We start from the raw sequence: 20376 nt of genomic DNA, 5'->3' as shown, positions 1-20376 counted from the left end.
AATAACTTCAGATGCATCATATAGTAGATTCAGTAATTGGTCCTACTTAATCTGAAGGGCACCTACATAGTGACTTCATAACACATGTATAAGCATTGAATAACATTCATACAGCAATAGTTGTATAAACATCTTATGCCAGTAATTGCAGGTGAACATATGTTTTTTGACATCATATTGACATAGTAGAGCAAAAGACATTCATAACACTGTTATGAAGTATCATTCCCAAGTAATGAAACTTACAAAACAGAGCCCTAGAGACCATTTATTAGCTCTAATAACAACTGATTATTCAACAAACATTTTTATGGATTATGACTGTAGGGGTACTTTCAGGCCCCTTATGTCAACACAATATCATTAATACGCTTTATAAATATGTTGTAATGCTTGTCATGTGTTACGAAGTCTCTATGTGGGTAGTCTTCAAAAGAACGTGTTACTGGACATTTCCACATTTACATCTTAATCATCTGTCTTCATGTCCTCAGCCCTGTCTCTTTGTGTATATAGTGCCAATGTCCTTCATTTCAAGTGCAATTTCAACAGTGACTTGCCTCAGTAGAGTTCCAGTAGAGGTTCAATTAGGAGCCAGTTTAATCAAAATGTCCCATATTTTGTAATACTTCGCTGACTCAGGCTATAAACCCGCTTCTCTCAAGCTTCTCAGACATTCTAGCGGTTTTTACATTCCATCGAATGTTGAAATTAACCAGCCACAGACTACGAGCACACATTAATCATTTATATTCTCTCATACATTGCAATTCGAGACATTTTAACAAATAAGAAGTGTTAGAAAGAGAAATGTTCCATACTTTATGGTAATGTTTAATAGTAGCACAGAGAATCAGTCTCTGCAGCAGAGATGATATAGTATAGACACTGAAACCTCCTTGTTTCTACACTCATTGTCCATTTTATCAGCTCCACTTACTATATAGGTGCACTTTGTAGAAAAACTTTGTGAAAGGGCGCTAACAAAGTATGCAGAGAAACAGATGGACTACAGTCTGTAATTGTAGAACTACAAAGTGCTCATAAATGGTAGGTGGCGCTGTTAAAATGGAGGAGGAATGTAGAAACAAGAAGGTGGTATATGGAAGTTTTTTGGTGCAAAATTCTTAGTAAAATGCACAAACTATACTTTAAAAACCATTTTATACCCAAAGCAAAATTGTTGCACTTTGTTAAAAACAATGGGAACATTTTTTGTTCATTGTGATGATCCATTAGGATCTAAATCTGTTTTTATCACATGGATATTGTACTTATTTACATGGTTAACTCAATTTTTTCTGGTCCTCCAGATGGGCAGTCCAGGCCTACAGCGAGCTCATAATGAATGGCTGACATTAACAGGCTCGTTAGCTTAGTATTAGTAATCGACTTCCACTGGACTCATACTTCCTTACTGATTGTGGAGTTTTTGGCTACTTTCATATTCCAAACACATACCCTGGAGACTGGGTGGGTGAACCCTGCCGCAGCACGGTGACTTTCCATTGGCTGAATGGGCTGTAGACTGAACCTGAGGTCCATTTAACAGACACTTCGCTTCATACACACTTAAGAACAAAGTTGAACAACTATACATGGTTTCCCTATAAAAAAATAGTTACCAAGATTCTCAAAATGTGAGCTGGAATGCCGTTCCATCCCGTCTGTTAACTCCTGGAATAGGGTTCTGATGCGTTCCAGCCCATTTTCACCCCTGGCAACATGCTTATATAACTTACATTTAAAAACATTAGATTCAAACTAAGGCCCAATCACATTTCACCCCTCGCCTCTACCACTTAACCCTTTGCCCTCCATTTTGCATGTTCATGGGTAGGGTGTCCCGATTTTAATTCAGCTAGAGGGTGAAGTGTTAGGGCTACATGGCTCTCCAAATGGAGTGTTTTCAGAGGCTCACTCTAAACAGAGTGTTATAGGGGAAAAAAAAACTGGCAAGATGGCTGCACAAGCGACCAAAGACACCCACAAATGTGAGAATTTTCTCTGTTAAAAAATTATAATAACCAGGTGTTATTTTAGTTTAATAATGTATTATGGTCATTTTCTTCATAACAAGCATGAACAATTGCTAATGTCTTAGTAGCTAGCTAGCTAAATTTCCCGTTCCACCTTAAATAGTGCAGCAGTTCTGATGCCGGAAGCACCAGAATGTAACTGCTGCTCTACTAAAGGTGGAACCCCTTCCTTTTAAGGCATATGATGCCCTAAATGTAACTAAGGCCCAGCAGTGAGGTTCCTGAACTTTACCCTCCTCTGCTGTCACTGCAGACTGGCAGGGCAGGTAGGACTACAGAGCAGCGCTAGTAGCCTGTTAATGAAGTAACGTTTTTTATTTGAGAGTTGTTCCATTTCGTAAGGGAAGATTTCAACCACTGCACCTTGCAACTCAGTTTCAAGGGGCAAGGTGACACTCGAAACAAGGAGCAGGGGTAAAAATAAGAAACTGGGCCTAAGACTCCATCACAAACTCTAGTCGTGCAGAATCTTAAGGTTATTTTCCCAATTTTTAAAATGGTTCTCAAAACTGTTCACAAAGGACTGTAGGTGAAGGTTACACCAGCTGAGTCATTGGACTTCTTTGCACTTTGTTGACAATCAGGAATATCTGGTCCAGCAGCTCTGTTAATTACAAGACGGTTATATTGCAGAAGCAATTTGCTAATGTTGTATTTATGGAAGACGTTGCTTAGTTGCTTTTTGGACTGTGCAGTTTCAAATTAGGGCGTTTTCTTCATGAAGGAACTTGTTCACTCAACTTTTCACTTGGGAAGTACATAAAAGAAGGTTGTGAAACAGTTGTAGATCATTATCTAGTTATCAGCTGGTATTTATTGCTTAACACAAATGTAAATGTGAATAAATTGTGTTAATTGTGAATCCTCAAAAGTGACTTTGCCATTAGCATTGATTACTATTGGTACTAGGGGTACCTCACAATCCGATTCGATTAAGATTCAGAGGCTGTGATACGATTATAAAACGATTATCGATGCATCCTGGTGCATCTTTTTTTCTGTACAGGATTTCTTTTTTCTCTGTGTGAGGACTTGGTACTTTTAAAGCAAAGTATTTGTAATGATCTATAATGAATTTACTAATATCTTTTATTAATAAATCAAATGGAAGTGATGTGGCAAGTGAACTGGAAGTCTCTCATTCGCTGCTTTTGTTTGGAGCACACACGACGCTGCTGCCACTCATCTGCGATAAAATGCACAGTTACTGTGACATAAAATCTGTGGCATTGGGTGTCCACGAATCACATTACAGCTGTCCTACCCGTTTTATTCAGTGATTCCATAACTTTGGGTTTGGTCTCGTTGTAGAGAGTGTGGGGGAGGTGGCAGGGGGGGGTCGCTGTGTCAGTAAAATATCTTCGAGACGGGTCGCTGTATCTCGGCTCCAAAGTGTGCAACATAGCGCGAAACCCTGGATCTCAACGACTGAGAACAGACACAAATCCTTGGCAATAAAAGTTGCGATAGAGTTTGTAATTTGCTTCCAAGTTGGGTGGAAGTTTTGACATCGCTTGCTCAATGGTCCTCTGGTTGGCAGCAACTACAACCGGACGGAAAACGGGTGGAAACATGTAATATGGTTTCTAATGTTTGTCGTTTCCAAAATATTTTAGTTTAGTGTAACACAACCTGGCCCTTGTCCAGGTTCTAACGCTGTTTTAACAGTAGATGGTCTTAAACGCTGCTAATTCACCACCCTATAACCCTGAAGGTTGGTGTGCAGACTGCAGGTCACATAGCAACGCAGAGAGTTTCGCCTAGTTAGTAGCTAATGAAAAGGCAAAGAGAGAGATTTAAGACGAACATTTGGAGATGAATGGACTTATTCGCAGTTATAAGCAGCGCAGTTGGTTTTTTAGCATGGTAAATCTGCGACGAGAGACTGTCACACACTAAAAAGTTGCGAAGCTAAAGTCAGATTCTCTTTCGAATTTTCCCGTTCCACCTTAAAGGGTGACGCATTTATGTTCTGGCGCCTCAGGAAGAATTTAAGGTGGAACGAAAAAATTCGAACAAAATGCTGGAGAATGAGAAACGACTTCAGCTTCATAAAACAGTCAAACGTTGAGAGACATTTTACAAGAAACTTCTACTTTTGAAGAAAAGTTTTCTGGCGGAGATGGGAGGAAAGCGGCTGTAGCTTAAGCTTAAAGCAGAACAGAGTAAGTCGTTTTCGTTTATATTTTTTAACCTATACTAGGACATTATCACACACTGAGACATACTGGACATTAAATGTTGTGGCTCTTCTTAACATTTGGGTTGTGACTCCTGACCTAACCTAGCTTTTAATGCAGAGGGAGCCGGTCGGATTTCTCGCTCATCCAGTAGTGTTTTTGTTATGTGCCACCACAGACTGTCCGGGCGCTGCACATCCTCACTTCCAAGTTCCGCCTTTTGCGTTCCGTCAACATTACGTTATAAATTAAAATTTAGATTTTTTCCCCCACCTCTAATCGCTACAGTGTTATTTGATTGCTTTGAGGAACTGTTTGCTTCTTTCCTCCACTATGAAGAACATTCTGACTTTGACTTTGAGAATTACTGTTCACCAGACTTCATCATCTGGCCTCGAAGGGTGTTTATGTATTCCTCGATAAAATTGACACTACTTGAAAGCAGAGTAAGATGATTTTAACTCAGATTCCTCCTGCATTTATGAAAGCTATCGTCACAAACACTGTCTGTAGGAATTCTGTGAAAACAGACCTAAGATGGTAACTGACTGAATTAGAGAATGGTCAAAGATGTGTCAAGCACATCTGGTAGATCAGTCACCATCATTCTTAGAAGAGTCCAGCTGAGTGTTACTGAAAGGGAAGTTCACTCAGAGCTTAGTTCCGTGGAACGCTCATGTTCCAATGAAGGTGATTTGCCACACATATGCTGATAGGCGCTCTAAAAACAAACCACCTCTGATGTGCAAGTCATTTCCAATACACCACAAAGACCAAAAAACACCTTTAGAGTGTCATAAAATGACAGACAAAAATAGCACATCCTGCAGACGTCAGAGACTATACTTCAGTTTTATCATTTTTCAGCTTTAGGAAAAAAATAGAGAACATATTTACCATAAAAGTACACAGAAGCGCCAACAATTAAATGTAATATCACATTCTCAGTATTTAACGTATCCACTCTTCACCATAGCATCCATTATTTCCAGGAGACTCTCTTCCAGTTTTAGAGAAGCATCTGCAGAGTTTTCACACCTCCAAATTTCAGTTTTCGAAGTTGAATATATTTTCTGCTTCTCACAATCCAAGTAATCCCAAACACATTTAGTGATGTTGAGGTCTGGACTCTGGGGTGGTCAGTCCATTGTTCAGCTTTTTTGTTTGATGTGTCCGTCTCCTTTTCTCAGTGAGGCTTCTTGAACACATCCTTTCAGACCCATAGCGCTGAGTCGTCTTCTCACAGTGGAAGGATGGATGTTTTCCGATCTGAAGCAGCTTGATTTTCTTCTCTCTCTCAAAGATGTGCTGTTTATCTGATGGGGACGGTTTTGATGGTCTAAAAGGTCTTGCATCTTTATTAAAGTCTCAATTTCTTTGTATCTTTGAATCATTTTTTGAGGTCCAGTTCAAGGAAACTCCTGTTTTTTTCACTGTTTTTTAAGTGAAGAGTAGTCTGACTTTCCCCACAGGACTCTATGAGTGGCACTAACTACACTAACAATGCCAGCATTATTCTTTATTACTATGATAATTTATTTGTTTTTTTACAGAGATCATTATGTTTTGTAGTAAGTTCTAAGACAAATTCATAGTAAACATGAAAGTCTTTACACTGTAAAAACAGAAATGTACAGACAACCGAAAGCCCACGCCGGGACTGTTACCATCATGTCAAACAGCAACACTGTGTTAGCAGTGAGGGTGAAACCAAGTTATAATGGTACTACATGTACATGACTGTAAGACTTACAGTACAGCATTGCAAAGTGGAACACAGCCACTGCCACTTCTATTTCTCATTATTGCATGTTTTTGGGGATGGCCTAGTTCACACACAGAAATAACCCAGCATAAATACAGATTTGGAGCAGGAATTTTGCCCCTCAACAACAGGCCTAGTTGTCAAAACTAAATAGGCATAATTACAAGCAGCTGCTGAGGCATAACTGGAACTGTTTCTGCCCCAAATGTGCCAGTGGGCATGACACAACAGAGCACAAAGAAAAAGAGAACAAAGAGAATGAATGGAGAACCACCACAGAGGAAGGAAAACATCAGCAGCTTTGTTTCCAGTCTTCTAGATAAGCTGTATAGCACCACTGGCCACTAGAGGTGCTATAGTGCGATAACGCATCAAGTGCTGGGAGCCCTCCTCCAAGTCTACTACATACTCCCTTAAAAAAAAAATAAATAAATAAAATATAAAAGAGAAAGAGAGAGAGATTTATTACTTATAGGAATAGTTAGCAAAACAAGAACAGAACTAGAATATTACCATAAATTCTCCCCTCACCTAAATGTGGTCAGTTATTTATGTTTGTGTCTGAAGTTTGCCTCTTTAGTTTTGCACTGGAGCTGAAAGGCTAATGTATCTAACAAGTGTTGTACCCCAACAATTAGCACTATGCAAACCGACTGCCTAAATCCCATGTGTCAAACACAAGGCCAAGTCAGGTCCGTGACACAGTACTATTCAGTAAAATGATTTTAATTTTCCATTCTATTGAAAATTATGTTCTTTTCTATGAGATGCACTACAGTCCCCAGCATGCACTGCAACAAAGTGTGTGTTCTGACCACCTTCCATGCACAACAATCTATGGACCAGCACTCACACAAAAAGAAAAGATGCCTGATGTCTAGTTCAAGGAAACGGGCAGTTTAAAAAAAAAAAAAAACCTAAACAATTTATTTTTTATTTAGAATTATTTTTGAACAAGCATTCAGTGCCTATTTTGCTGTTGCAGTTTTGGCATATTTTGAATGAACAATGGTCGGTTCAGGTCCTGGTAAGATATTAAGTAAAAATGAAAATAAAAAAAAAAACAGCTGGCCCATGGATTTGCTGTGATAACTTAATATGGCCCTTTTAGTGGTTGAGTTTGATATCCCTGGCCTAAATCATCACACACTAGACTCAAAATCCATACTGCAGAATTCAGGCTTGGCTATATTCAGCCATATTGCATAGTTAAAAGCTTGTTTCTAGTTAGGCTATATATTTCTACGCTTTCTCCTAGACAACAATATGACATACAGGCTGTGACCAAAAGAACCCCATTCCTTCATTAGTATTGTGCTATATGGACCTTTCTACCACACTGTGTAGTAAGCTCAAACTGTGTTAAAAAAAAAAAATCAATCAAATATTCAGACCTTAAATATTTACAAGGAATATGTTATGACTTTTTTAAACCCAAGGGATTAATAGAGACATTAAAAAGCTATATATATATAAACAAAATCGTAATTTATAGAGTACTTTCTATAGGGAAGCGGCTGTCCCAAACCCTAACCCCTAAAACTTGTGAAAATAATACTCAATTTTCTATGGTGTTTTTTTTTTTTTAAAGATATTTTAAACTTTTTTTTCATTTTTTAATAAAAAACTTTAATCCAAAAATGCTGTCCAATATTTTCATGGCACTACTATATTTACATGTATTCTCTGCAGATAATGAGTTTAATTATTTTCACGCAAAAAATATGAACATGTAATTTAATTGGGGGTATTTAAAGTTTTTCAACTGTAAGCAAGTCTGTTTGAGATTACTCAACAATTTGATGTAATCTGAAATAACTCTGTGATGATTCAAGCATGCATTATGGATGATGTTAACTGCTGGGTTAGAAGCTTCCATTACTTGTTAACTGCATTAGCTTTGCAGCGTCAGTGCAAAACTAAAGACTTCAGACACCAAACCTGTCTTGGCTGATTGAGTACATCTGGGGTGAGGGGAGAGTTGTGTACACTGGACTTTTCACCAAACTATTTTTATAAAAGTGTTTTTGAAATCAAAGAAATCCAAAAGCCAAATCAAAAACAGCCTAATATCATGAGTAAAGCGTAATTTTATGACCATTAAAATGTAGCTGTAAGGTTAAATATTGGGAAGAACTCTACCTCTGCTCGTCCGTCTCAGGCTCCACCAGAATGTTCTCCTGCCTCTCCTTCACTCTCAGAAAAACAAATGAGTCCAGACAGGGTTCAGGAACTGCGCATACACAAATAAGTAAATAGGTTATAATCAAAGATATCAAAATATTTTAGTAGTCCTCCTGACACTAAGATAAACTAAGACTCCTGAGACTGAGAAACAAAGTGAACAAAAGCAAAGCAGCATTTTTTTCATGTTTTTTGGCAGCGTTATATGAGCTTCTGAGCATAGAGGAGACAGTAACCTCTGTGCCACTGTGGGGCCAAAGAGTTTCCCACCGTGGCATTGTGCCATTCTGTGCTGAGGCGGACTTGGCTGGTTAATTTCATTTATCGTCAGTTGTGCCACTAAATTAGGACTATGAATTACATAAAAACCTCCTGAGATGACAGCAGGTCAGACACAGCAGCAGTGTCAGAGGACCAGGATTTTTTCCACTAGGATTTTTGTTGCGGTCACGGTGGCCAAGAATGAGTACAACTGTGTTCATGTAACTTTCTTGTCGTGCTAATGTTGCCTGTGTTATCAACAATCAATCTAAGCACTACCCACTGCATACTCTCCAAAGGCCTTAAATAAAATAAAAAATAAATAAAAAAAAACTGTAAAGAAAATAAATATCTCCCTGTTTTGGCCCATTCAGCATGAAGCTTACGAACATGAATTTTCAAATTATGTCAAAAACTGAAAAATCACAAAACTACGAGATACGAGCAGCGATTTGTTGGCATGGCTGATAAGTGTTTAATTTTCGGTGTCTTCACGGCTGCTGCCAAATTAAGCTACATTTCCCCTGCAAGTAATGTATGATTTAGTTTTTACCCATTCTTTTGGCTGATTCTATGGAGATTTTTAACCATATTTAGTTTTTGGACTCTCTTTGGTTTTGAAATAAGCCTAGGGGTCAGAAAGGTCAGGCAAATGTAAATCAGTAAATCTGCCTATCAGTGAACACCTAAGTCATTACACCACTCATCTAAACGGTTCTGAGCACGGCTTTGTGTCTAACTATGTCTGGGTGGAAATTCCCCTGAAACAGTTACACTCTACTACTAGCATGTCCAGGTTACTGTGGTAACTGTTCAAATCTCATGTCTTTTGTGCTCACCTGCTTTCAGCATATCAACACTCTGCAGATTTGGAGGCATGTGTCTCAGAGCTACAGCCTTCAGGTAAACTTCTGTATTAGCCAGATACCTACGGACAGTGGACCATGACATCATGATAACAGAAATGACTGGTTCATAGGTCTTCTTGTGGAAGCCATTGTTGTGGCTGGTGTGGACAAGCAAGACACTCACTCTTTAGCAAAGGCAAACTCCTCAGGAGAAAGAAATGATGGATCACCATCTGCCCGAGACTTCTCTTTCTCCAATACGTGAGGGAAAAACTTCTCTATCTACAGGAAGGAATTACAAAGAAAAACATTACCAAACACAGGGAGACAAAACCTCCATTTTCCCTATACTATGAACTTTCTGTTCACCAAATGTAGCCAGACCAAGAAGGCACAAGTCATCACACACTTGCCTCAGTAGTGCCTTCGGGTAATCTAACTGCTTACTTATGTGGTTTCTGACACTGTATAGCTTACTGTTAGTGTTACTGTTAAGGAATGGTTGGAGAAAATTTACAATTTACATAATTTTCCACTTACTCCAGATGTAGTCGATCAGCCAAAGCATGGTGCCCAAATTTAGTTTCTTTAGTTTTAAACTTAGACTATAGCTGCAAGGCTAATGCTGCTAATAAGCACTAGATGTCAACAGTCACCTAAATCATTTCTACAAATAGAACCCAAAACCTTCTCTCCGCCCACTCAAATCACATCCAGGGCTTCTTTATGGTTGCATAGAGTTAGTGAAATTGTTTAGAGGACAGCGTGACTCACTGTGGACTATAAAAATGAACAAAACCTCTATGTGTAGCTGAACGCAGCGGACAGCCACTTCAGACAACAGGAGTTGTGCCTTTGTGCTGCATCTTCATTTGCATACACATCCCTCAGACCTAAAGACATTAGATGTTTGTGATTTCTGTTGTTTCTATTCATGAACATATATCTTCAGTTCATACATTTAAAATGAAGAGTTATTTATAAATGCAAAAAATTAGGAATTGTAAATGTAATCTGCAGTGCCCAAATGCCTCTGTGATGTGTGGAGAGTCGGATTCGGCAGTTTGGCTGATCAACTACACGTGTAATGAGGGAAAATTGTGTAAATGTGTTGTTTTTTTCTTTCTTTAATCATTCCTTAAGCACTTTCAGCAGCCATCCTCTTCTGTCTCTCAGGTACCTTCTGCAGTCGAGAGCGGAGGTAGCTGCTCAGGACAAAGCGGATGCGGTCAATCTCCATGCGGTGGACGCTGGCCTTCAGGTCTCCTTTCCTGACGCGCTGCAGATTCTCCTCCTAAAATCATTTGAGAAAGCAGACTTATTTGGGACTATCACTACCCATCATACTGTCTAAGGATACTTAACATGAGTCTAACTCACTCAGATGTTACTGAAACCATATGACACCCTGCAAAATATCTGCAGAGTATTTGAGCAGTTAAAGGGGAATTCTACCTTTTTGTTTGTCTGCGTAATTCAATCTTTGAGATGTAAATAAAGTCATTCAGAGTGGTTGATGTGAAATGGTTCACTGTGGAGAAACTCACTCACTATCTTTACAGTTAAGGGTCGCAATGTCTACAACAAAAATACAGCCACTGTATTTACTATCCTAAATGATCAGTGAACCTACACTCGTCTTCTAAAGCTTAACCTTTGTGAGTTAATACTGATCATGATAAAATAGTGGTAAATCAGAAAAATATGTTTTCTTTGAGGACTATTTTGCCTCACAGCACCCTACCTGTATCTCTTTGAAATGAATCTTTTTTTTAAATATATGTTTTAGTATGAAAGCTTGTCTCAAAACTATTGTAAACAATGCCTCAGGGACTGGGCAGCATATCTGTAAGTATTTCATGTAATAACTTTGTGAGGAAGCGTTTAGGGGTATTATACACCTAACAAATAAGACTTTGTTTAGGCCTCAACAAGTTAATTAAGCAAAAATGTTGAATAATTGGTGGAATTGCCTTTCAGCACTTTCACCAGCATGATGGATTTAAATGAAGCTAAATGTGCCCTGGAACATCCTGGCCTCCAGGCCTGCAGTTCGAGAACACTGCGCTGTACATTACAGATTGCTTATGCAGCAAACCAAAACACCCTCATCCCAGTCATCCCACTCATCCCTCCATACCATGTGCATGAGTTGCTCCATCACACACTCCACCAATTCGGATTTGTTTTCCAGAAGCTCCGGGGAGAATTTCTCATTGAGCCATGCCTGAAACAGAAGAACAGCCTGTCAACAAGGAGAAGTATTCGCACAAAGCAGGTACAGGAGAAAATTAAAGTCCTTCTCTAATAACATAACCAGGCAGACTGTATGTCTAAAAGCTTTGACACCCCTTTCACATAGTGAATTCAGCTACGTTAAGGTGCATCAATTGCTGACAAAAAAGGAAGAGTTTCAAATTTTCAACAAAAACCACTGATGTGCAAACAGTGTCACTCAAATGATGTCAAATGATCCACTGTGTAGAAACTTACTGACACAGATTTCTTAACAGTTGTGGTGAACAAAACCACAACACAAATATAGCCATTTTATTTTCCATTAAAAATGAGCAATACTTTTAAATGACGACTCAGCTTTTCAGTTTTCTTCGATTCAGCGAAAGATGCTGACTGCAGGTTTTACAGCTACCAAGAAAACTCTCGCAATGTTGGATTGCTCAACAGCTTTTAGCTAAGAAATTCTGGATATTTAGCTTTCAAAGTATTGTTCGGACGGAATATCTTACAGCAAAGCTAAACAAGGCAAAACAGTCAACAATAGGAAACTGGGAGAATCTATATGACTCTATTCAAGAGCTTTGGTTTCCAATTTTATTACGTAATGTTGTTCAGTTGTGGAGTTGTTTATGTATTGTCTTGATTTGTGTGTATTCCTTTAAATGTATGTCACTATCCTGGCTTCTCCTACCCCTTACCTTTTCTCACCCTTGTTGTAAAACTTAATGTAAAATGCATTAAAAAGTTGATCACAAAAAAGAGCAGTACTACCTCCATCTTCTGGGCTTTTAAAATCTGAAGAAAATAAGGCTGCATCCAAACCCGCACAGCACCATACTAAATAGCATGCCACCATTAGAAAGTTTAGTATGTATCTTATAGTAGTATGCATTTTTGGACGCAGCGTAAGTTTTCTATCGAGAATTATTTTCCCTTAAAACACCCTACAGGTACCTCTCCACCTTCTCAAAATTGGGAGTAAAAGGGGTGAAAGGCTTCAGCTACTGTATTCATAACTATGTTGTGCTTTCTGTGTGGCAGCTTTTAGGGGCATTGAATGCTTCAGACGTCTGGTTCCTATCACCACCATTGTGAACAATTCTAACTATGTAACCAAACCACTCTGAATGACTTTGTTTGAATCTCAACTATTTAATTAAGCACACATATGTTGAATTCCCCTTTCATTGCCTTTTTACCCTTGATTTCTGAAGAAACGCTGGACAGGAAGGTGTCTACAAACTTTTGGACATAAAGAGTGAGCATTTCCAATGGGGTTTCACCACTGGAGCTGCAGTTTAGCCTGAGACTACACAAAAAAATGGTTCTTCAAGGACTTATTAGTAAAGATAATGGTTCTATTTAGAACCATGAGTTCAATATAGAACCATTTCATGCTTCAATGGCTGGTGGATTGGCTGTTCAGGTTGATACATACTGTGTTGTATATGGTTCTAGGTATCTTTCCTTTTGAAAAACGGCTCTATATAGCACCAAAAAGTGTTCTGCGTTACACTTAATAATGATGGTTTTTCAAGGGTTCTTTAGTAAAGAAAGCGGTTCTGTATAGAACCTTGAACACTTAAAGAACCGTTTGCATGATTAAAGGGTTCTTTGCACCATGACATTGTTCCTCAGACTGATGGACAATGTAGATGGTTCAAGACGGTTCTTTATAGCAACCAAAAAGGTTCGACTACCGTTACAGTGTCAAGCTTACCAGAACCTTTTTGGGTACTATATATTACCCTTTCCTCAAAAAGGTTCTCTATAAAACCGTCTATAGCACATTCGTGCAGATTTTCCATCAATCTGAAGAACCCTTTAATCACGCAAAGGGTTCTCTGAGTGCTCATGGTCCTATACAGAACTATTTTCTTTGCTAAAGAACCCTTGAAGCACCATCTGTTTTAAGTAACACGATGTCAAGCTTGTAACAGCAGAACAGAACCCTTTTTGGGGCTATACAGAACCATATACAACACATCCACCTTCAATCTGACAAACCACTTCACCATGCAAAGAACCATTTAAGCATGAAATGGTTCTATATTTCACTTATGGTTATAAACAGAACCATTATCTTTAGTAAAGAACCAAAGACCTCTTGAAGAACCATCTTTTTTTTAAGAGTGTAGGTTATGCCCTGCCTATAAGTTACTGTTGCTATATGAGTGCATGTCTGATAGAACATCTCCTCCGGTAACAGGTAAACAAACAGCTCTCGTTCTTCAGGAGCTCTCCTGCTCCACCCACCCACCTCCTCCAGCCGGGCGATCAGCTCAGCCGGAGTCATAACATCCTCCTCCTGGCTCTCTTCTTCTCCGCTCAGATCACCAGCGTCCGAAAACCTATCCGCCATGGCGGCGATGCTAATCGATTAGCACAGTCCCTTACGGCTTAATGGGCGCGTTAGCACAAACACTACCGAGCGGTGACTGACTTTAACAGTTTTAAATACCCAAAACCGACAGTTAAGTAGCACGTTAGGGAACCGGGACCACTCAGCAGAGTGGTCGAGCAGATAAGCGCGGAAAACAACAGCGAAAGTAACCCGTTCGCCGACAGACCCTCCGCACCGCGCTGTTTACACTCGGCACGAACATTTCGCGCCAAAAGACCCGCGTTCATGTGATGTCATCTTCTTTTCGAGCAGGTTGGGGCTGCGCAGATCTGCGCAGTGCGCGGTATGGACGCAAGTCCCCAGTAGAGGGCTGCGCAGCGCGTGAAATGTTCTGCAAAACACTGACGGATGTCAACAGTGGCATGTAATTGTATTGGATGTTTTGAATATTTGTATCTATTTTTCCGACGATAAAATGGATGATAAACAAGGTTTTTTTAAGTACATAATTTTATCGTTATAGGAAAATAAAAATGAATAAATAAAGAAATAAAATAAAATAAATAGTATGGTCTGAATATATCTTTATTAATATGTTTTATCATATTTTTATTATTATATAATAAACAGACTTACAAAAAACAGTATTTTTAATTCACTCGTAAGAAATATATTAAATTTTAATTTATTAGAAAATAATTTAAATAAATAATTCCTTCCTATTATGAATATGTTTTTTTACTAATAATTTCTTGCAAATGTATTAATTTCTTCATTATTTTAAATACGTATTTTGTCATTTTCATGTGTATTTATTTATATAACTGTTACTCGCGCACTCTGTCACTCACCCGCACTTATAATCAGCGTTCGTTAGACACAGCGTGTAATTTCTGCCTTCGGTTGTGTTTTACTGCAGTCCTCCCAGCGGCAGGGGCAGCAGAGTCCGCTGTTCCCTCTGAAGGAAGGCAGTCAGATAAGCTTCCTCAGCGAACTGACAGTGGATCACTCTGCGGAATGGCGGCCAGGTTTCTCCTCCGAACTGCGGTTCGAGCTGCTGTTACCAGCCGGGCTCTCCCGGCCCAGGCTCAGGCTCTGACTCGGGGAATGGCGTCTGGAGGTGATTTTTAACTATGTGTTAACTAATACAGCCAGTGTGGACAGAGTGGCGTTACCTTAGCAACCGAGCTAGCTGGCTAACCTCTTCAGCTGAAGGACGCTGGGTGTTCAGTTCAGCCAGGTTCGGTCAAACACAGCCGCCCTGTGTTTATAGTAGATCTTAAAGCCTGTACTGTCAGTGTTTTCAGCAGCCTTTGGGTTTCTATACAGATAACAACTAGGCAAATGAGCTCATTTGCCGGCTTGACCTCTGAGGTGGTGCCGTCATTTTGTAGTTCGCCATTACCCGGTGGAGCTTTATCTGACAGCTCTGCCAGACCCCCACTGCCAGACCCTCACTCTCTGATGTTGCTGTGGTCGAGAGGCTTAGTAGCTAACTTACTGTTCGTTGTGGTTCATTACCTGGAGGGCACGGAGGGCAGTGCGTAACTTAGACACCCTTAAACACTATGGCTGTGTCCCAAATGTCAGTTATGAAATGTGGACATACGCACAAAAATATTGCAGTATATATCGTATAAACCAGTGGTCTTCCAAGCCTGGTTTTGGAGTGCTGCCTTCCCACAGAACCTAGTTCCAGCACTCTAAAAAAGTGGTTCTTCAAGGGTTCTTTAGTAATGAAAGTGGTACTAGATAGAACGATGAACACTCAAAACAACCATTTGCACAGTTAGAGTTCTTTGCATTGTGTAATGGTTCTTCAGATTGGTGGAGAGTGTTGTAGATGGTTCTGTATATGATTTTTTTTAGATTCTGTATAGGACCAAAAAGGGCTGTTCTGCTATTGTTTACAAGCTTGTCATCATGATGATAGCAGAACCCCCTTTCAAGAAGGTTATATATGAAACTATATACAACACATTGTCCACCAGTCTGAAAAACCATTTCACCATGCAAATGGTTTTTTGAGTGTTCATGGTTCTATATAGAACCGTTGTCTTTACTAAAGAACCCTTGAAGAACCTTTTTTTTTTTCCAAGCGCGAACCACAATCTGCCACACCTGCTGCAGCTAATCAACCTCTTTCCAAATCCCTAATTGGCTGGATCAGATGTAATAGAGTTAAGTAAGGGGTGGGGCAGCTTATTGGACACAGGTTGGAGCTAAACTGTGTAGGAAGGTTCCTCTCCAGGACCAGGGTTGAAGACCGCAGCTGTAGGAAATTGTGCACATGCGGCTGAATCTCAAATGGTTCTTTGTTAGACCTATTGTTTGGGTGCCGGAGTAATTTTTTAAGACCTACATAGTGCACTACATAGGGAGTAGGGATCTTTTTTGTGATTCAGCCTAAATGACCATGAAATAAAAGCATGTATGTGGTGCGGTCGAGCTGGGGAGATTGACCACGCAAGTGAACAATTTAAACGTGTGGCAAGCCACTGCACCAAATTATACTTTAGTACAGAAAGAACCAAAAAGGTTACTGTAAATAGAGTTTCTCTGTTAAAATGTTTTCTCTCATCTAATAAGATTAATAAAGATGTTCATTGCACCATTTACATTTGCTGTACTCATGAGAGCTGTAATTGCTTCTGAACAGAGGTATAGGTCTGAAAGTGTGGGGGCTGAAGCTGTGGTGCTGCGGCTCTGTGGATGGATACTATTGGGTTGAGTCCTGGGTCTGAGCTGTTCTTCTTTATGGAAAACGTGAACAACGTTTGAGAAAACAGCACCCTGTGGTTAAGAAAAATATCCCAAAAACAATAGGTTTTGTCCTGTGTACACCCCCTAAATGTCCCTGGCCCATTGAATTGCTAGGCAGTTAACTAATTTAAGTTTTTCTCATATATGTGAGGTGTATACATATATGATGGATCCCCAGTGCCATCTTAAGAGCTGCTTCATTACTTTATTAGCTTGAGTAGAGTGTGTTAGATGAGCCCCTTGTGGGGCGAGGGATCGAGTAAACACCAGTGTTGACTTAAGCAGAAGAACTTGCCCAGAAAACATTGCGATCTGACTCATTTCCCTTTTCAAACCCCAAAATAATGGCGGACAAAGCTGTTTATAAAATATAAGGCCTTTAGGTTGCAAACTACTCTGCTGACTCATTAACATGCTAAAGGCTATGTGGCTAACAAGAACAAAAAGAAACGGCATGGCTGTGCACTAAGTTTATAGCCAGACAAGGCAATTACTCACGTTATGTTCAAAGTTCTTAAACGTTTTTCATTGCAAACTTTGCATGGCTAGCTGATTAGCTCACTTAGGCTGCTCACTGTGTTCTGTTTGAATAATCCACTCCCCGCTGTCCGCTCTTCCCCCTCTGCTGTGAGTGGCCACTTGCGTAACGTAGGTCTGACACACATCTGAGTGGTGAGTCAATATGTGTGAGGGCAAGTCACTGGTGTTTAGAAATTGTTTAATGTGGGTTTTTTGTCTGTACACCTAAAGGGGAATTCCACCGACTTTTCAAAATCGATGCGTAATTCAGTCGTTGAGATGTAAACAAGGTCAAAGTTGTCTGATGTGAAATTAATTCTTGGAGAAAAACTGACTCAGATTCTTGGCAGTGGTGGTGATCGGAACCGGAGGGTGTGATGACTCTGTAGACATTTTATTTACTATCCAACATGAAATACAAACTATAAACCCAATTCCAAAAAAGATGAGGTGGTAGGTAAAGTGTACATAGAAACAGAAAGCAGTGATTTGTAAACTGTCTGTAGTTGAAGAATGTATTTGAAAAAAGCAGATTTAATATTTTACCATGTCAACCTTATTGATTGCTGTAAACAATCCAACAAACAATTCCAAATTTGATGTCTGCAACACAGAAATTGATTTCTTAATGCACACATTTGGGGATTTTACCATCTTCATTTCATAACATTTCTCCAGATTCTCTAACTCTTAATAAATCTCTGTGCGTAAAGGGCAAAGCTAAAAAAAACAGAGTGCAGTGGTGTAAAGCACACTGCCACTGGACTCAGTGGAAACGAATTCTGTGGAGTAACAAATCAAGCTTCTCTGTCTGAGAGTCTGGGTTTAGTGAATGCCAGAAGAACATTACCTGTCCGACTGCATTGTGCCAACTGTGAAGTTTGGTGGAGGAGGGATAATGATATGGAGCTGTTTTTCAGGGTTGGTCTAGAACCCTTAGTTCCAGTGAAGGGAAATCTTAATGCTTCAGCACATAAAGATATTTTGGACAGTTGTGTGCTTCTAATTTTGTGAGAACAGTTTGGGGAAGAGCCTTTTCTGTTCCAGCATGACTGAGCCCCAGCGCACAAAGCAAGGTCCATAAAGGCATGGCTGGGTGAGTTTGGTGTGGAAGAACTTGACTGGCCTGCACAGACCCCTGACCTCAGCCCCATCAAACACTGTTGCAATGAACTAGAACAGAGATTGTGAGTCAGGCCCCCTCATTCAACAGTGTCTGACCTCACAAATGCTCTTCTGGATGAATGGGCAAAAATTCCCATAGACACTCTCCAAAATCTTGTAGAAAGCAGAAGAGTGGAAGCTGTTAGAGCTGCAAAGAGGGAACCAACTTATCTAGCAAGTATTGCAAAAGCTGAGCAGAACCTGGTTACAATGGTTCTGGCTGGACAAGTACTGCTTTTTTCTGCTGGAATGCCACACATGGAGTTCTTGAAGGAATAGCCAGTATTAAAGCATGTTTTACAATGTTCAGGGCTTCTTTTTCTATTTTTTTTTTCTTTGTCGGTTGTATTAGAGCAATAGAACTATCCCGAATAACATCCCGGTTATATGGATCTACAGTTCTTGTGACTGCAATGTGAGGTTATTTGCAATAATACCCTCCCCTTTGGGGAAACATATTCTTGGACAAAGCGCTTTCATAAAACTGCAGAGCTTTATACAGGTGAATGTGTTTACTGTACTGGTGTGCGTGTGTGTTTTATAAAATATGGATTTGTATTGCTTCTGCACCCCAGTATGGAGCAATATGCAGCAATCTGCCTTTGGCTGAACGTTTTGGCCAGTGTTTGCAGTGACACAACCTACATTTGTGCCTTCTTTCAATATCTGCACACAGGAATCCCGACTGATGAGGAGCAGGCCACTGGACTGGAAAAGATTGTGCTGAGTGCTGCCAAAAAGGGGGCGGTGAGTATCGACACATTTTGTGTTTAAATTTATATTGTATGCACAGATGATGACCTCCTTAACATAATCCACACTGTCTTCTTTTCTCAGGATCCCTACAACATCTTGAAACCTAAAGAATATGCAGGCACTAAGCAAGATCCGCATGTTGTGCCCTCCATCTCTAACAAGAGAATCGTTGGCTGTGTTTGTAAGTTATGATTTTAAGCAGTTTGGGTTACCACTAAACCTTTTTTTTTCTTTTTAAAACTAATTTCTGTACCAATATTTATGTGGTGCTGTGGCTTTGCACATAGCTGGAAAATACAGAATGCCATTTCATTGTGCATTTTTGCAAGTATTATAAAAAATTGACACCATGTAAATCTTAACTGGAAAGCTGCTACTTATAGTCCTTTATAAAACAACTGTTTATATTTACATGACCAGCATTTATTCCATCTTCCAAGGAACCCCCTCCCCACATGACTCCCTGTTCTGATCTTTTTGTGTAGGTGAGGAGGATAACACGGCTGTGGTGTGGTTCTGGCTGCACCAGGGAGAGGCTCAGCGCTGCCCATCCTGCGGTGCTTACTACAAACTCGTCCCTCATGAACTGCCCCATTAAGTAGTGGCTGTTTTGCATCATTTAGGCAGCCTGAACATGCCCAGTTTCATTAATTCCATACGTACCTCTTAGCTGTTCCTTATTCCATAAATATATGCAAGAATTGCAATATACAGGGACTTATGTATTGTATATACCAAGACATGGACCACTTTGCAGTTCCCTATTCTGGAAACAGGAATGTTGCATTCCAGCTTGCTTGTGGCATTTTTTCCGCTATGCACTCCACAATTTAGGTTTATCTTTTGAATACCTGAAACCAGCTCATAAATGACCAAGGACAGATCTAAGAAGTACTTGTGTAGGACTTTATATTTTAGCTTGCAGTCTTCAATTACTTCCATTCCCATTTAATACAATAAATGTTCCATTTAAGTGCATATTTTACCTCTTACTTGCATATGTGGCATTCCTTTACATACTACTCCTCTTAACAAAAGATACTGTCCATGTTCAGGTTGCCTCTGCTTTACTTTGTAGATGACATTGACAGCTGTTACTTTCCCCGTGTTGTGGGATTCAGTACGTAATATTTTGCTTCACAGCACTTGAAACGTGAATAATGTGCTTCAGTTTAAAGTGTTCTGTATTTATCTCTGAAGATCCTTTACAATAAATGAATCTAGTGTTAGCGGGCATGTTTCTTGACTGAGGTCATTCATAGAAAACAGCTTGGTCAAATCTGAAATGGCTTTCATATCAAATTTAATTTCTAGA

At 39.6% G+C, this 20376-nt stretch overlaps 2 protein-coding genes across 2 annotated transcripts; one reads left to right on the top strand and one right to left on the bottom strand.

Annotated features, from left to right (window-relative positions):
* Positions 1-5052: 5052 nt before the first annotated feature.
* gins4 (GINS complex subunit 4 (Sld5 homolog)) lies at positions 5053-14130 on the bottom strand. The gene is made up of 7 exons (XM_036578308.1): positions 13776-14130; positions 11418-11504; positions 10458-10571; positions 9462-9559; positions 9269-9357; positions 8127-8217; positions 5053-6396 (listed from the first exon to the last, which is right to left on the bottom strand). Exons 1-7 carry the CDS (start codon positions 13875-13877, stop codon positions 6300-6302), a joined length of 678 nt encoding a protein of 225 aa, XP_036434201.1. The 5' UTR covers positions 13878-14130; the 3' UTR covers positions 5053-6299.
* A 675-nt stretch (positions 14131-14805) lies between these two features.
* On the top strand, positions 14806-20294 carry LOC118813140 (cytochrome c oxidase subunit 5B, mitochondrial). Its single transcript, XM_036578309.1, has 4 exons — positions 14806-14979; positions 18982-19052; positions 19143-19242; positions 19547-20294. Exons 1-4 carry the CDS (start codon positions 14877-14879, stop codon positions 19657-19659), a joined length of 387 nt encoding a protein of 128 aa, XP_036434202.1. The 5' UTR covers positions 14806-14876; the 3' UTR covers positions 19660-20294.
* The last annotated feature ends 82 nt before the right edge of the window (positions 20295-20376 follow it).

This window comes from Colossoma macropomum, unplaced genomic scaffold, assembly GCF_904425465.1.
Source record: "Colossoma macropomum unplaced genomic scaffold, Colossoma_macropomum, whole genome shotgun sequence".
In the NCBI taxonomy this organism is placed as follows: domain Eukaryota; kingdom Metazoa; phylum Chordata; class Actinopteri; order Characiformes; family Serrasalmidae; genus Colossoma; species Colossoma macropomum.
The sequence above is the reverse complement of the archived record's forward strand: the minus strand, read 5'-3'. Positions and strand labels throughout refer to the sequence as shown.

Coding starts and splice junctions, on each gene's coding strand:
- gins4 (XM_036578308.1), bottom strand. CDS start 13,877: ATGGCGGATAGGTTTTCGGACGCTGGTGATCTGAGCGGAGAAGAAGAG. Junction 11,505..13,775: donor TGATCGCCCGGCTGGAGGAG/GTGGGTGGGTGG, acceptor CTTCTGTTTCAG/GCATGGCTCAATGAGAAATT. Junction 9,358..9,461: donor GAGTTTGCCTTTGCTAAAGA/GTGAGTGTCTTG, acceptor CACTGTCCGTAG/GTATCTGGCTAATACAGAAG.
- LOC118813140 (XM_036578309.1), top strand. CDS start 14,877: ATGGCGGCCAGGTTTCTCCTCCGAACTGCGGTTCGAGCTGCTGTTACC. Junction 14,980..18,981: donor TCGGGGAATGGCGTCTGGAG/GTGATTTTTAAC, acceptor ATCTGCACACAG/GAATCCCGACTGATGAGGAG. Junction 19,053..19,142: donor GTGCTGCCAAAAAGGGGGCG/GTGAGTATCGAC, acceptor TTCTTTTCTCAG/GATCCCTACAACATCTTGAA.